The sequence below is a fragment of the Mustela lutreola genome, chromosome 7 (assembly GCF_030435805.1).
Source record: "Mustela lutreola isolate mMusLut2 chromosome 7, mMusLut2.pri, whole genome shotgun sequence".
Lineage (NCBI taxonomy): Eukaryota > Metazoa > Chordata > Mammalia > Carnivora > Mustelidae > Mustela > Mustela lutreola.
This window is the reverse complement of record NC_081296.1, coordinates 149,992,452-150,008,319: the sequence shown is the minus strand read 5'-3', so window position 1 is coordinate 150,008,319 and position 15,868 is coordinate 149,992,452. Positions and strand designations below refer to the sequence as shown.

Here is a 15,868-nt window from a genome sequence, read left to right as displayed (position 1 = left end):
CTGGTTCTGATTCTCTCCAACCGACGTCCCAGTTTAGCCTCCAAAGTTGAACAGTCCACAAGCATGGCTGTCTTTGCTGCCGGTTAACATTTAGGAACAAAGGACCACAACAACTTAAGAGTAAACAGAACATGAACATACACCCATGACGTCATGCATAAACGGGGGGGCGGGGTGCACCTGGAAGGCCGGCGCACTTCGGAACACCGCGATCTCGGAACCCCACGATCGGAACAGAAGGCCCTCCCGTGGAAGGGGCGGGTGGAAAGTGAGCTGAGGGTTGCAGGGCGCTAAGCAGGCCCAGGGAAGTAGGGTCCGGCCTCCCAGGGGGCTGCGGGCCGTGTTCCAGCACACAGAGCTCCGGCTCCAAGCCCAGAGCACGTGTCCTCTTTGCTGAATCGCATCCACTACTCAAACGGGTGTGAATGATCAGCGTCTCTACGTTTAACAACAAAGGTGTGCAGAACAGAAAACAAACCAGAACAATCAAAGTAAGTTAACAAATAAGATAATCACCATCTTGACATATAATACGTAGGCCAAAGAACCAGCTCCTTCCCTGTGAAACTGGACTCTGAAACTCCCCGCGCAGCCGCCGGCCCCCGTGGACGTGGCTCGGCGTCCAGCCAGAGGGGGCTCAGGCGGCCGCGCACCAGTGCGGGGGGGAGGCAGCCCAGCCGGAAGCCAGTGAGGACGGAGCCCGAGCGGGCGGGATCATGACAGCCACCCAGTAATGCAAGGGGGCAACTGGCCCCCTGTGCCTCCAACCCTGGGCGGGGTCCCCTCGGGAAGCACTTGGAACCTGGGGTGGGGGACAGTGTCTGTCAGTCTTTACAAAATAAGACCAGAGAGTCTGTGCCAGGCCTATAGTTGGGCCTTTTTGACCAAAAACAACATCAGCAACAACAAAAACCCACAGAAAATCGTAGAAGGAACCAAAACCTCCTTTCCCTTGTTGGAAAAAACATAAGCAAAGCGCGTCCAATGGCCAAGGTCTTGGCTCACGTGGCAAGAGGCACCCCCCCCCGCCGACACCTGCTGCTGGCGCCCGTCCTCAGCCCGTGGCTCCCGGGAGCTGGCCAGGCTCCGGGGCCGAGGGGATTTTCGTCAGTGCACCGAACCTCAATCAAAGTGCTACAAACTGCTTCTTTGAAAAAAGATGTTTATTAAACAATTTTAATTGTCATAAAATGACTAAAATGGGTTTTAAAAATTAAGGCTCTTCTCTTTCTGTGGATTGCCAGAACAATGTAAAAATAATATCAATCAACCCTGCTGAATGCTTTGTTCCTAAAGTTAAATTTCATAGATTCCTAAACATTTTATGATTAAGATAAAAACTGGACTAGAAATGACAATTAATGGCCGTCCATACTGAACACACACTCTGATCAGGTGTACAACATTCTAATTGAGTAGTTAAGCAAAAATATTCCAGTTAAAGCAGAAGTTTTAATTTTAGCATTTTAAAGTCATTGTTTCCCCACACTGTCATGATTTTCCTAAAGTCGAAATAGTCTAATACAGGAGCGCTAACCTTGGGACTCTATATACTCCCAGGAGGGTGACTGACTTGGCTGGCAATTAGTTTGATTATATTTTTTTTAAACGTTCTAAGTTGAATTATCAAATGATTCAGAATTACATGGCATGCAGTATCCAAAATTATGGCTCTGGCGCATTGAGATTTACATCGAGAGTAGGAAGTGCCATCACATTCATCGTACACCCCACCCTCCCGCAAGGAAAAAAATCTCTACCTATTCGAGTTCTAGATCTGGTGCAGCATTAAGGATTAAAACTTACCACTTTACCAGGCCTTCCCCATGTGCAAATAAATCCCTCCTGACAAGCAGTGACTAGACAGTCTTCAAGAAAAATTAACACAGTCAGTCTTTCATGCGCTATCTTTTTACAGATGAGCGGCTCTAACAAGGGGACGTCTTCCATCCGAGGACACAGGGGCGTCCCCAGGGTTTTAGCTGGGTCCGTTTTGGTTTTAGTAACCAGGTTCAGTTTGTCGCTGCTCTTGCTAGAAATGTGTCCCATGCTGTGGTTTCGCTTGTGGTCTTTCTCGTGGTGCCTGTCCTTCCGGTCGTGCAGGGAGAGCGTCGCGAATTTGCTGACCCCAGAAGCGACGGCGCCGTCGGCCACGCTGCTCTTGCTGCCGGCGCTGGAGACGGTGGAGTGGGGGAGGCTGTTGGAGCGGGGCAGGGGCGGGGGCGCGGAGCTGCCGGGCGTCGTGACGCTGTTCCCCGTGCTGCCGGCAGGAGGGCTCGTGGCGTTCATGACATTGGTGTGTGTCCTTGCTCTCGAGAGGGGCTGGTGAGGGAAAAGGATGTCTTCCGTGAGGTCCCAGAGGCAGAGCTGCGTGTCCTGGCCCACCGAGCCGAACCGGTACGTCACGCTGACGGGGCGGCTCTCGGCAGAGTTCCGTTTGGACAGCCGCGACTGTGTACTGTTGGCCCGGTCGCGGCCGAAATGGAGGAGGTCCTGGAAGTCCTCGTCACTGCCGCTGAACTCCATGGGGTCGCTCTCTTCCACACTCGTGGTGTAGGGGTCGAACGCCACAACACTGACCCAGGATTTGTGCCCGTGGCCTCGGGCGATCACCCGGCAGTCTCCGAAGGCCCAGACGGTCACCAGGTCGTCCTCGCCGCCCGTCACGATGTACTTGCCGTCCGGGCTCCAGCACACGCACAGCAGGCCTCCGAAGTAGCTCCGCATTGTGCCATGCAACTCCACCGAGTCAAAGTTGAACACCCGCAGAAACCCGTCCTGGCTCACGCAGGCCAAGAACTTGCCATCTGGGGAGAAAGCAAACTCGTTGAGGGCCCCCTCGCCCACGGTCCACTTAAGGAGAGGGTTCCTCGTGGATTTGCTCTTGCAAGTGTGCACGGCGAAGCTCTCGCCCTGCTTCAGGAGCTGGTAGTGGGGGGCTGTGGTGCCACAAGTGTGCTCCACGTTATACAAGTACATGCTCCCACTCGCGTGGGCTACTAGGAAAAGGCTTTCCGAACCGGGAACCCATTTGACACAGGTTACGCGTGACTTGTCTATTAGTCTCTGTGAAGACAAAGGAGAACAAGTTATCACAATGGAGAAGCTTTAACGGTCTACGTTTCCAGCAAGAAACTCATCTGCTTCTCGGTGAGGAGGGAAGGGTCCATCCAGGCACTGCACACTATCCCGCGGTCAGCTAAGCCAGCGAAGAGCACTGGGGCCCCCTGTAGAACTACTTTCTAGAACTGCACTTGGGTGCGAGGCCACTGGCTTTCGCGGAGGGAGTCAGTCATTCACCACACACAGCTGAGAGCCGACCCCGTGCCCATCGGAGTCTGTGCTTCCTGGCACCTACCCCATCGCCCTCCCTCCGAGGCCGCTCTGCGTTTCATCAGCACCTAAGTCCCGTGCCACCTACGCCTGCCCCCTGCTCCGGCTGCTCTGGCTGCTCCGGGGGTGGGGGCAGGTACCAGCGCGCAGCCCCTGGCAGGAGCGCACCCGCCAGCTTCCCTCAAACTTCCCAGCTCAGACTCGCTGTCCTGCATGCATCCTGAAAAGCAGTTCCTCCGAAGCTTCTTCGTGGTGTTCAACAAAATAAAAAGACGGTGAACTCAGGAGGATGGACCTAATCACTGCCACGCCACGCTCATTTCTGTTCCTCTCACAGGCACCGGAGTCTTGTCTTTAAAACCAAAACAGCAAAAGGCCAAAGTAAAAAGCACCCAAAGGCACAACACGCGTGCGTCCCCACTCGCAGACCTTGCTGTGGGGCTCCCTGGCACAGCGGCTCCCCCCAGGTCCGCTCCAGGCTGCCGGGTCCCAAAGCACATCCCCAGAAGCCGACCAGAAGTTCCCAACACTCCCAAGTTTCTGGAAACGCCTCCTGCCAAACCCTCTCCGCCGCCAGCTGCCTGGGAACTGGGTGCCTCAGGGTCAGTTAAACACAACCACTGCCCCTCCTGGCTGGGACTCTGGGGCCTGAGCCTTGGGGCACCGAGGTAAACCTCCCCGCCTGCACCACCCCCAAACTCCCTGGCTTTGCACAGCTGTGCTGAGCGTGCTGTGTCTTCACAGAAAAGCAAAGAACATAAAATCACTCATTTTTTTTTTCAAAGATGGACTGCACAAGGTGCAGAATAGCAGGCCCCGGGCAGGGAGAAGAAGGGACACCCCGTGCGGCACGCACGAGAAGAGACGCCGGCCCCCTATGGTACACCAGGGCTGCAGGTGACACAGCCAACTGCCCCACGGGGCGCCGCCCAAGTCCTCATCCCCTGCCTCCTTGCCCTCCTTGCCCTCCTACCTACGCCGATGCCAACAACCTAACCCAGCACCTACTCCGGCAGGGTTTCCGAGGCCTTCACTGCTTCTTCCTTAAGAGGTCAGAACAGGGCTCTCCTCCTGTGGGGGCTGCCCCCACGTCAGACCGTGCTGTCCCCGCTGGACCCAGGCCACCGTGGCTGTCCCGTGTCGGGGGGGGGTGGGGGGGTGGCCTGGTCAGGCGGCCCCAGAGCTACCTCGTGCTGGCAGCCAACACCATGGCTCTCGGTTCCTGCCCCTCACACGTGTCCGCAGCCGGACTGACTGTGGTCTTGCCAACAGAACACCACAGCCACGCAATCCTGTGTGGAAATTTTTGAGGACGGACATCGAAACTTCCAGCGCAATGCTTAAGAGAAAATTTTATTTTTGGCTGAAAAAGATGCAACAAAAATACTTCCATTAGACTCCAAAACTGTGATCCCACCAGGTAAACAGGGTATTGTTCCAAAAGTGGGAGGCGGGAAGACAAAGAATGACAACACTGTCGTTCCAACAAACGCCACTGGGACAACACAGACGTAGACACTTCCTTCCCTATTAAACAGGTGCATGGAGAGGACCCTAAGTAGATACATGCATGTAACTTATGGCCAAACGCCCAAGCCTCCCTCTCCTGAGCCCGGAGCACCTGGGAATCCGGGGCAGCAGAGCAGGCAGCCACAGACGCCAGCAGGCCAGACGCCGGGGCCGGCTCAGCCGCGGAGGCCCCCGCCCCCGGCAGGTCAGGCGCTCGGGCGGGCGTGCCCAAAGCATCCACCTCGAGGGGCGCTCCCCGGGGCTCCCACGGGGCTGGGGCACGCGGCACACACACACGGGGACAGCAGGGCTGACCTCCCATCGGAGGCCTGACTCTGCATCCCGGGCCCCAGGCAAGCGGCCCTGCCCATGGGTTCTTCAACCTCGAGAGGACCCCACAAGGCCAGCTGCTGTCCCGAGCAGGCCAGCTGTTCTCACTCACAGGGAAGCGTGCAGAGCTCACTCGCATCCCTTTTCTCCATTCCAGTTCACCTGTCCCCAGAGTCACCAGCATGAAGCTTCCGGTTTCGCTCACCAGAACGTCTCGCCTCTGGACAAGGCAAACATGGGGACGAATCCGTCCGCCCTCCATGCTTCACGCTACAGACGACGCGCCGGCGCCCGGCTGCTCGCTCTGTCCGTCCCGCATCGGAACGGCTTCCGCACGCGTCTCGAGACCGCGTCCCTGTTCCTCTCTAACGCGGCACAGCATTCACTCGCAAGGAGGCAAACACAGTCATTTGTCTTGAAATGTGCCATTTCCGGGGCACACACGGCAGTTCCCGTGGGTCCGAGTACGCCGCGGGACGGATTCCCAGTCACACAGCTGGGGCAAAAGGCAGCTCCACTTTCATCGGACAGACAGAGCCGGGCTGCCGCCCACGGGGGGAGAACTCGATACTCGCACCAGGGTAAGAGCACCCGCTTCCCCCAGGAAGGCAGATCTGAGGAGCGTGTCGCCCCCAGGAAACGGAAGCTCGGAAAGGCCAGGACGGCCGCCTGCGGCCCCACGCGCTCCCGGCTCGCCCTCCGCTCGCTCGAGCGTCCTCCCCGCGTCCCTTCTCAGACGCATCCGAGCCGGGCGCTGCTGCGGCACTGATCAGGACAGGCAGGCATTCGCGGCCAAGTGGGAGGAGAAGACGGTGAAATCTGTAAGATCCGAGGGTGACAGGAGCTGCGGAGAAAACCAGACCAGGGGGAGAAGGCCCCGTGCTGGCGGGAAGGAGGCCGGAGCGCCTTCGGTCTCAGACGGGAGAGCCTAGCCGGACTCCTCGCTGGGCGGCACAGGCTAGCTGGGCGGGCCGACAGCCGCCGCCGGTAGGCCAAGGGCACGTGCGGAAGAGCACCTCACGGAGGGACCCACAGCCACGAGGCGCTGAGGCAGGAGCAAACCCAGAGAAAGAAGGGAGCCAGAGCAGGCGGGGCGGACAGGGAGAGGCGGGGCTGCCACCCTGCGCCACGCACGGCCTGACGGACCCCAGCCAAGGCCAGGGCCACTCACCCTGGTTCCCAGGAACGGGACGAGCCCGCCTCAGACCCCAGGCCAGAGCAGGAGGCACCACTCTAGGGCCAGCTAGCTGACAGTCACTGAATTTAAACAGCTCTGGTTATCATCTGGTTTGGATTTAACAAAAAAAGAAGAGGAAAGAAAGCATTTCACTCCCTTCTTTCTAATTAAGAAACAAACACCTGGACACTGTTTTCAGTAAACATAAGCCCAGTATCTATACTGTAAAGGTGTATTTCTGTTGCTGAAAATACCTCGTAAAAAAGGTGGAGAATCTCAAGGCCCCATGTTAAGTAACGGGACGCCCCTGTTAAGCTGGACTTCTCCGGTATGGGTGGGTCTGTGAGCCGGACGCACCGGGACAAAACCGCCTCGGTGGAAGTGTGGCCTCTGAGGGAAGGGGGTGCAGGGAAATGACTGTGCAGGGTGCGGGCAGTGGCCCAGGACAGAGCTGTCCGGGCGGATGCGGGGACACACAGCACCTGTTTGGCTGGAGCACCCAAGCGGCGGCAGGGAATGAGGTCCGGGATGGTGAGCTGGGGCTCAGGACAGCCAAGTCTCAGGCTAAGCAGCTCTGGGCCGTGACCCTGAAGCCCTGGGTCACCATTCCCACAGCTCTGAGCGCTTGATTTGTGCCTGAAGTGGTGAGATGTGCCGTGTGTAAGATACACACTGGATTCTGAAGGTGTGAGAAACTACAGCAACAATCCCCTTCATTGTTTCATATTACATATATGTTGAGATAACACCTTGGTACATAGAGAAAACAAAATCTTAATTTCACCCACTTTTTGCTTATTTAATGTACTATTAGGAAATGTAAGGCTGCACATGTGGCTCACACTGTCTTTCCACTGGGGGCGTGGCCGCGGTCGGGGAGCAAAGTTCTGAAAGGGGAAGCGGCCGAAGAAAGAGGAATGTACAGAAGGTACAGAATGGAAGATGGGAGGCGGGGGGCAGGTGGGGAGGAACCAGTTAGGAGGCTGTGACATTGCTGTGGACAAAAAGTGACCCTGGGTGCATGGCAAGACGGGCTGTTCACAATGGCTTAGGCTTCGGTGAGTGGGGGAGGGGTGAGGAAGGGGCCCGTCGAGTCTCCTGGGCCTGGAGCTCAGGCGCCCGCCACACACAGGAAGGCTGGGGGTGGGATTATGCTGGGGAGATGCCCAAGTGTCCTCATGGAGTGGGCTGAGAACAGGGGGAGCCAGATCTGTGACCTCCTAAGATCCCCGAGGAAGGCGCAGTGTGGACGAAGAGGACGGGGGACGCTCCACTCAGAGGGAGCAGGACAAAAATCAGGGGGGCAGAAGGAACATCTAAGGACATGACCCCAAAGTCCCACGAGGCGAGGAAGAGCTGAGGCTGAGTGACCACCACAGACCAGGAGCTCTGCAGCAGGGCAACGACCCTCCGTGTCCTGTGATGGACTCTTTGAGGTTGACTCGGTCTAACCACTGAAGTGAAAGTCAGAGGGGGCAGTGACCCCAGCAGGGCTGAGGAAGGCAGAGCAGGAGCAGGGAGGCCTCCTTAGAAGAGCACAGGGCGTGAGTCTGAGGGACCAATGAGGGGGGCGGTGGGGTTCGTTCCGGGAGGAGCCTCCCCAGCTCCCTGGATGCAGAGAAGCCGGGGGACACTGACAGGTGGTGGAGGGCAAGGAGCAGAGGGGAGTGTGAACCCACTTCCAGAAAACCAGCAGGGGGGATGGAGCGGGGCAGGAGCTCAGGGAGGGGGAAGACGGTAGGGAGGTGGCCAGGTGGTTCAGCAGTTAAGAGGGGCTCTAGGAGGTCCCCTGGCTTGGCCACTGGGCTTCCATTAGAGTCAAATTCCAAAATGCTTGGAGCCAATTTCTATAATCATCTTTGTGAAAACCAGACCCCAAACCTGGAGGGGGGTTCGCCGTCTCTGCATGTCACAGAGCGGCTCCACACCCACACTCCTCACCAGCCCCCCGCCAGTCCTCACCTGCGGCCCCGCACGATCCCCACCCTGACTCCAAAGAAACCTTCCCTTTGCTGATACAGCTCCAGGACAAATCAAACACTAAAATTACCGTCACCAACGGCATTAAGAGACAAGATTCAGCTATAATCAATTAATAAAGAAAGCAAGAACAAAAATAAATCTATAATCGTGTTAAAGTGTCACTGCTAGGACAAAATTTTCTAAAGCACTAAGTTGTCTTTTTATTTTTTATTTTTGGGGGGAGAAGGGCAGAGTGACAGGGAGAGAGAATCTCAGGCAGACTCCACACTGAGCACAGAGCCCAACGCGGGGCTCGATCTCACAACCCTGAGATCATGAGCTGAGCTGAAACCAAGAGTGGGACCCTTAACCGACTGAGCTACCCAGGTGCCCTTTAGTTGTCTTTTTATTCTTTTCTACTACTAACATCGTGACAAGCAGAAAAAATTTATTTCCAGGGCAGTGGGTATACATTTTATAATGCAGATATCAATCTATAACAAAAATACTGAAGCAAACAAATCAAAAACCACAGCCGCTGGAGGGTGGGGAACCATAATGTAGCCACAAGCAAAACGCAGGACTAAGGGCTCTGCTTCTGTAAACACATTTAAAGAGAGCGGCTTCCCTCAGGAAGTGTGAGGAAAGATTATTTCAAAGCCATAGAAAGGAGGATCAAATGCAGTCTTCTCAAGGCTAAAACTCTAAGGAGTAGAGCATTATGAGCTCCTTTCCTTCCTTTGATTAAAAAAAGCAACAATAAAACAAAACTAACAAAATGCCCATAACCACTCTTTTGTCCCAGAACTGGACAGAAGACTGCAGAGCCAGGCCTGGCTCTCCCCGCTCCTGGGGGCACTGGGTGCCAGGAAGGAGCAAGAAGATGCAGCCTCGGGCTGGCCGAGGGCGGCCTTGGCTCCCGTGGGCCCCTCGGAGAGCAGGAGATGCGCACACACCCAGGTGACGGCCCTGGCCTCCCAGCCCGGGACGGGAAACAAAGTCAAGGCAGAGGTGTCAGTAGCGGAAGAAGCCCCGACCATGAGTGCGTCTTAGATCTATCTTCCCCAACAATCAAAACACACTTGAAGATCCTCCAAAGTTAATATTCTCTGGATACAACCCTGAAATAATGAGAATTTCTACAAAAACAAGACTGAGTTCCTCATCATCTAGAAACTATCCCTTTATAATTCCCCCCGTCAGTGCATCATAACCACCAGCAGCAACGAGCGAGCTCCACAGCCTTTGGGGTCCTTCACGTGAGGCTGAATGCTGACCGGCTGGGGAGGCTCCTTTCCAGGGGGCTTGCCGAATGAAGGGCCACTCCACGGGCACACACAGGATGCTACAGATACACCGAGGACCCACTGAGACAGACTGGAGGGAGCAGAGACCGGGGGACCCACAGGCGTCACTCCCCCGGGGAGGCTGGAAAGGTCCTTCTGGACTGAGCCGGTTCAACAGCCAAGCCCTGGGGCGTGACAGGGACACCCGGCAGCAGGGCCTGAAGGGAGCACGGCTCCCCTCGAAGTCCACCGGCCAGCCGGGTAGGAGGGATCTCTGACGGAGTGTGTGAATCTACCAGGCTCACCTCATTAAAAACATAAAAACTACAAAGACGGTAAAATTAGGAGTGAACACTGGGACTTTTCCCATCTTCTTTGTACATCTATAAACAATCATTTAAAAAAATTTTTTTTAATTTTTAGTTAATGGAGAGGGGGAAAAAATCACTTTTAAAGATATACTTGACACTCAGATAGAAATTTTCATCTATCTTTAACATCACGTGGATTTCTAGACTAATTCCATCCATCCATCCATCCCCCCATGCAAACATCGGTTATCTCTTCGAGGGCCAGGAGCCCGGAGAGGGGCGGCAACAGTGGAAGAATCGGTACCGGGGCGTGTGTGCACGTGTACACCTGTGTGCAACGGACACCGTGAGAGAAGCACTCCGAAGAAGACACACGTGTGACCCACGTGATAAGGTGTTCCCTGTCCTCTGCTCTGCACACGCTCATTCTCTCCCTGGGTTGTCCTGGAAACTTACTGCCTCCGCCCTCCAAGAAGCCCTTCCCCACCGCTGTCCCCCGCCCTGCCCCCGGGGCCGGCTGCCTCCCCCGTAGCAAACTCTGCTGAGCAGCCCCCAAGGGCTCACTGTCCCAACCCAAGGCTCAACACGTCTCCTCACCTCTCTTCCGTCTCCTCACCTCTCTTCCAGGTGGGTGACATACCCCCTCCTTTCCAGGTGAGGAGGGGTGGGGGGAAGAGCAGGGAGGTGCTCAGGCTCAAGGCTGGGCGTTCTGAGCCACGGAGCTGAGCCTCTAAGTGGCAGGAAATAAATGCAAAGTTGAAAGTGGCTCTCTGAAGGCCCCGTGATGAGCCGTGCAGAGGCCTGGAGCACAGTCAGTGCAACAGACCTTACGTCTCATCTCCGGGATGGGAGGACTAGTTACACAGCAAACTCCCGAACTTTTACCCCTGGGCTCCAGGGTCCCCGTATCTAACATTCGTCGGCCTCTGAAGCTTGTCAAGTGCAGACTGGAACTCCGAGCTTCCCGTCCACTCTACACCTGCCCCTTTCCCAGTCTTCCCCAACGGGTACGTGACAGCCGGAAACCTACCCATCTCCAAGCAGCAGCCACAGGAATTTACAAAAACACCAACCTTGACCGCCTCGTGCTCCTGCCCCCTCCCTGCTCAGGGGCGCAGTGCTCGGTCTCACGGCCGCCCCTGCACCACCGGCCCCGCGGACTCGGCCCTCCCTGCGCTCTCCTGACCCCCCATCGCCCCTTCCTTCCTAGTCCCGGCCTTTACCTGCTCTCCCTTCTGGGAAACACTCCTTCTCAGGCTGGACCTGGCCGGCCTCTTACTCGTGGGAAGCCCCGCCTAGAGCACAGCACCTCTGTCAAGAGAGGTCCTCCGCCACCCCCGTCCCTCTCCCTGCCTCCCCAGGCCTCGGCCTCCTCATGCATCACGTGTCAGCATTTGCCCTAAGCGCGTGTGAGGGGAGCTACTGCTGACACGTCTGCCCCTCTCTCGAGGGGTCGCGACAGAAGCAGCCCGAGTGGGCACAAGGTAGGTGGACCGAGGTCTGTCCCCAGGATGAACAGGGCCACTGCTCTCGTCCACCCGCTCTCCCGAACAGGTACGCGCCTCCTCGCTGGCCTTGCTACCTCTGCCACTCTCTCTTCATTCCAATCCACGTTCCACAAGTGCCAACGAGCGTTCTAAAGGACACGCCTGACACACTCGTTCCCTTGATTAAAAGCCCAGAACTACCCTTACAGCCTCCAGCATCAGATCCAAATTTCTCAGTATGTCAGGGCGTTCACAGTCTGGTTCCGACGCCCCGTCGGCTCTGACCCCGGTGTCTTTAAGGCCTGCACACTGACTTGGTCGCGCCTGGCCACCCAACACCCCTCCATATGCCACATCTCCAGCTCTGAGAGCCTCTCTCCCATTTCCCCAACTCCTGTGCACCTTTCAAGATGCAGATCAAGTGTCACCTTCTGGAAATCTCAGATTTACGATATTGGATACACGCTGAAGAATACGGTGAACACATATCCCCGGGCACTTTGTCCCAGCACTCTGATAACGTGGCCCGGAACCCCCTCCATCCACGGCACTGAGCTGGGAGCTCCTGGGAACACAGGGCCCAGCCACCAGGCAACGAATCACAGTGGGCCTCACAGCCTGTGACCAGGGGCCCATCTCTGTCATCAACTTACTACCTGCCTGGACAATTCACTCACCTTCTCTATGTCCTCATCTGTAAGACAGCAACAGCTGCCTGCCCAGTCACCCTGGGGCAGATCTAGAACCGGCCGAAGCCCCTAACTCTCGTGCCACGGCGAAGCCCACGTGAGTGATACCGGCTCCAAGCGCCGCTCCCGGCACTCTCAGATCCAGACCACCGCGACGCCTGCTCTGACACCCTGACCAAAACCTGATGTAAATGCCACCCGCAGAGCCAAGAGCTCTCCTCACTGTGAAAGGCAAAGGACTTCAGCCTCAAGCGTTGAGTGCCGAACTGGCATTCACCCTACACGGTTTTATTTTCAAATAAAGCGGAAGATGAGCATGAGACAACTGGCACTGAAATCAGTGACAGGCTGCTTCCTGGCCCGCGATGCCCGCTGCTGTCCAGGCACGGATCTGGCTGACATGTCCGAGTGCTTTCAGGGCCCTGAGACTCCCCTGTGACATCACAGGGGAGAACAAGCCCCTCTTGTTCTCCAAGTGGCATCCTGTGCCATCGTCAGCCGGAGCAGCCTCCCGATGTTGTACAGACAGCCCTTCCCCCTCGATGACATGCCCCCTACCGATACAAACAAAACCCATAATGACTCCAAATTCAGCTTCCGGTGACAGTGCAGAGATGCCTGGTTGCTCCCCCATAGCTCCCACGAGGAGGAAAAAAAGTCATTCGGCTACTGGGAAATCACTTCCCCACACGTTATTAGTAAAAGACTTAGGTAAATAAAACAAGTTTTCTGCTTCAGACTTATTTTTAAAAGAAACTGGGATCAATTCTTTTCTTCTCGAGTTTTGTCAATCCACATGGCAAGTTCTGTTTCTGGTCAAACCTGCTGCAAGCAGAAGAGGAGACGGCACGGCTCAAGAGATCTCACCAAATCCCACCGGCAATGCCAGACAGAAGCACCATGGACAGGGACCAGCGGTGGAGATGGCACGGGCCGCAACGCTGTTGAAGAATCCCAATTTTAACTACAATCTGTCCACTTGAATATTCTCCCCTAAACAAAACTGCTTCTGATGAACCAGAACATATAATGCTCTTCTGTTCCAAGTCCATGACATCAAAACCAGGCAAGAGCACAAAAACACTTGCCCTTCCTGAGAGAGGGATCCCACATGACCTGACTCTTGTCACATCAGGGCCGTGGTCACCGATGACACCGGGACCCAGGGCTTCTAAGTCAGCAACCCCACCACATCGTTTCCGTTTGCTGGGCAAGTCGCACTGAGACAGAGGGAGGATGTCGCATACGCTGCGGCAAGTCTGGGGCCGACAAGCCCCCATGACAGCTTTACCACATGATCCATGTGGCGACTTCAACAGCCACGCTGAACAGTTCTGATGTGTTTCTGAACACACATGGCTCACGTAGCTCAGGCGCCTTCCAGAACAGAACTGGAAGTGCCAGGAAACCAGCACATGCTAGGTCACTAGCAGAAACTGTATCATGTGATCCAATTTTAAATGCCAGGATTTCAAATATGTCAAAGGTGATTTTACAGCAAATATTTCCAAGAGAAAGAAAGCTATCCCTTAGCCAAACGCCTGTCAAATACAGACACAAAAGCCCGAACTACCACTTAGATGGCCTACGGAATTATTATCAAATTCTCTGATCTGCATGAAATTTTCTGGTGTTGTGAACAAGGTCCAGAATTCTGTATCTTATTTAAATTATAAATATCAAGTGACAATTTCACCCATCTCCATTATAAAAGAGTTTTAAAGCAGCCGCTACAGACACCTAAGCATGCTCCATAAAAAATGCCCAGAACAGGTACCCCGAGGAAGAACAGGCGTAAGTCAAGTTAGTTCACCACATTTAACCGGGTAATACTAGGTAGGACAGTTAGAGAATGAAAAATGGGCTTAGCTTGACGTGTAAAATAAGGCCCACTGCCCTTGGCAAGAACGTATAAATTCTTAAAGGGATTCTTAACAGCTAAGACAGGGTGCTACTTACTTCCTCATTAAATAGTTTGCTAGTTTCTTTTTTGATTGGATCTATAAGCTGGACTTGGCCTGCGGAAAAGCCCACTAGGAGAGAGACACTTTCTGCTGTGGCTGTTAGGTGGTTGAAGTCATGACAAGTAGGCTGTGTTCCTTTGTAAATCCTTTTATCTATTGGTTTACTCAAGTCAGCAGCCTGGAGGAGAAAGAGAAAAATACATACGGTAAACAGCACATTGAGATGAGAAATCTAATAGTTACTCTATTTTATACTCCATTATGATGTTCAATCTTAAAAACAAAGGTATTTTTAAAAAATTTTTCCAGTTTCCAGCATCTTGTAAAAGCAGTTGCATATACATCAGCCAATTTGATATTGTTAGACTATCTGTAATATACTCATAACTGTTACCTCCACGACTTGTTCTTATCTTAAACAAAAACTCCTGGACTTTAGGAGGAAAAATCCTTGAGATACTAAATTCAGTATTTGCAAAATACATTCAATTCCAAGCAATTTCTAACAGAGTACCTCTAACCACATAAAAACTCGGCTTGCATATTGATCCACAGCATCTAAATGCTCATTGGTGAGTTACCTGTAGCCCAGGGGTTCTCAAAGTGTGGTCCCCACACCAGCGGTGGCGGCAGCAGCATCACCTGGAAACTCAGAAATGCAAATTCTCAAGCCCCACCCCTGATCAAAAGAATCCGAAACTATAGGGGTGGGCCTAGCAAGCCTTCCAGGTGATTCCGATGCCCACTCAGATTTGAGAACCACCGCTGCAGCCAATTATAAGCAGGTGCCTTCTTACTGGGGCCCAGTCCCTCTTCTGCACCCGTATTTGAGGTACCTTTCACTTACTGAGCCCACACTCAGTGCACGGCGTGCATCACCTTTAAACCCTACAACGACCCTTCAAAGTAGAGAACAAGTTTAGGGAGGTGAAATAACTCAGCCAAGGTCACCATACCTACCTAAGTAAGCGACTGGATGTATAGCCCAGGTCTGTTTGACCATAAAGGGGAAGGGAAGGACACACACGCACACACCCCAAAGTCAGAAGCAAATGACTTCCAACTTGGGCCAAAAAGTGATGTTTCAGTATGCCTCCCCATAAATCCCTAGAGCGAGACTTTCTTCTTCTTCATGAGGAATGTTCCATGCAATCTAATGTGCCGGGCTGTCGCGGAAATTAAGGACGCCACCCTCCAGCCCTAGCGGAAAGTCACAGGTGCAGACAACCAGGCTGCTGTGCGCGTCCCGCGACACGACCACTGGAGCCGCGGCTACTGTTCTCTGCTGACCAACCCGAGGCAGGTTCTGAAGAGTTCTTTCTTCCAAAGAGGTCCGTGATATTGTGCTGAGGATTGTTTCACTTTCCACATGACAAACATAAATACTGAGTGGAAAAGGGGACATCAAAATTCTAGGAATCTTTAAGCAAACTCCAAACCCGAACATTTGGAAGTCTGGACCCGAGTGGGACTCGCACTCGGAGCCCGGGGCAGAGGAATGGGGATGCGTGCCACGCGGACACCCCCAGCCTCACCTCAGTTAAAACGGAGATGAGTATCTCTGTCCCACCAACCTCATGGGATTGTCTGGAGGATGAAATAAGAGAGCATGTGCGTGAAAGAGGCTTGAAAAGTATAATATAAATACGATACAAAACACAGGGAAGTCCTGACTTTGCAGCAAGGCGAAAAGGGACCAGCGGGGAAGGGAGTTCAGTGCTGAGGCAGGCTGAAGGCGGTGGCCAGCAGAGGTGTGAGGGAGCTGCGGAGCCAAAGCAAGCCACCTCCGCCCCTCACTGCGACCCGCCCCCAGGGACAGG

General features: G+C 54.4%; 1 protein-coding gene across 17 annotated transcripts in view; it reads right to left on the bottom strand.

Moving 5' to 3' along the window:
• The window catches only part of WDR20 (WD repeat domain 20), a 66,258-nt gene that overhangs the window by 8,532 nt on the left and 41,858 nt on the right, over positions 1-15,868 (bottom strand). For 6 of the 17 annotated variants that reach the window (XM_059183153.1, XM_059183147.1, XM_059183150.1 and 3 more), the window contains exons 2-3: positions 14,044-14,226; positions 1,807-3,066 (exon numbers count right to left, since the gene is read on the bottom strand). The exons of 1 other annotated variant lie outside the window; for it this stretch is intronic. In XM_059183153.1, the coding sequence (XP_059039136.1) occupies positions 1,807-2,979 (1,173 nt within the window). In that variant the 5' untranslated portion in view covers positions 2,980-3,066; positions 14,044-14,226. Of the gene's footprint in view, positions 1-1,806; positions 3,067-14,043; positions 14,227-14,629; positions 14,691-15,868 lie in introns of those variants that run through there. 10 more of the 17 variants (XM_059183156.1, XM_059183154.1, XM_059183158.1 and 7 more) reach the window with 10 other exon arrangements.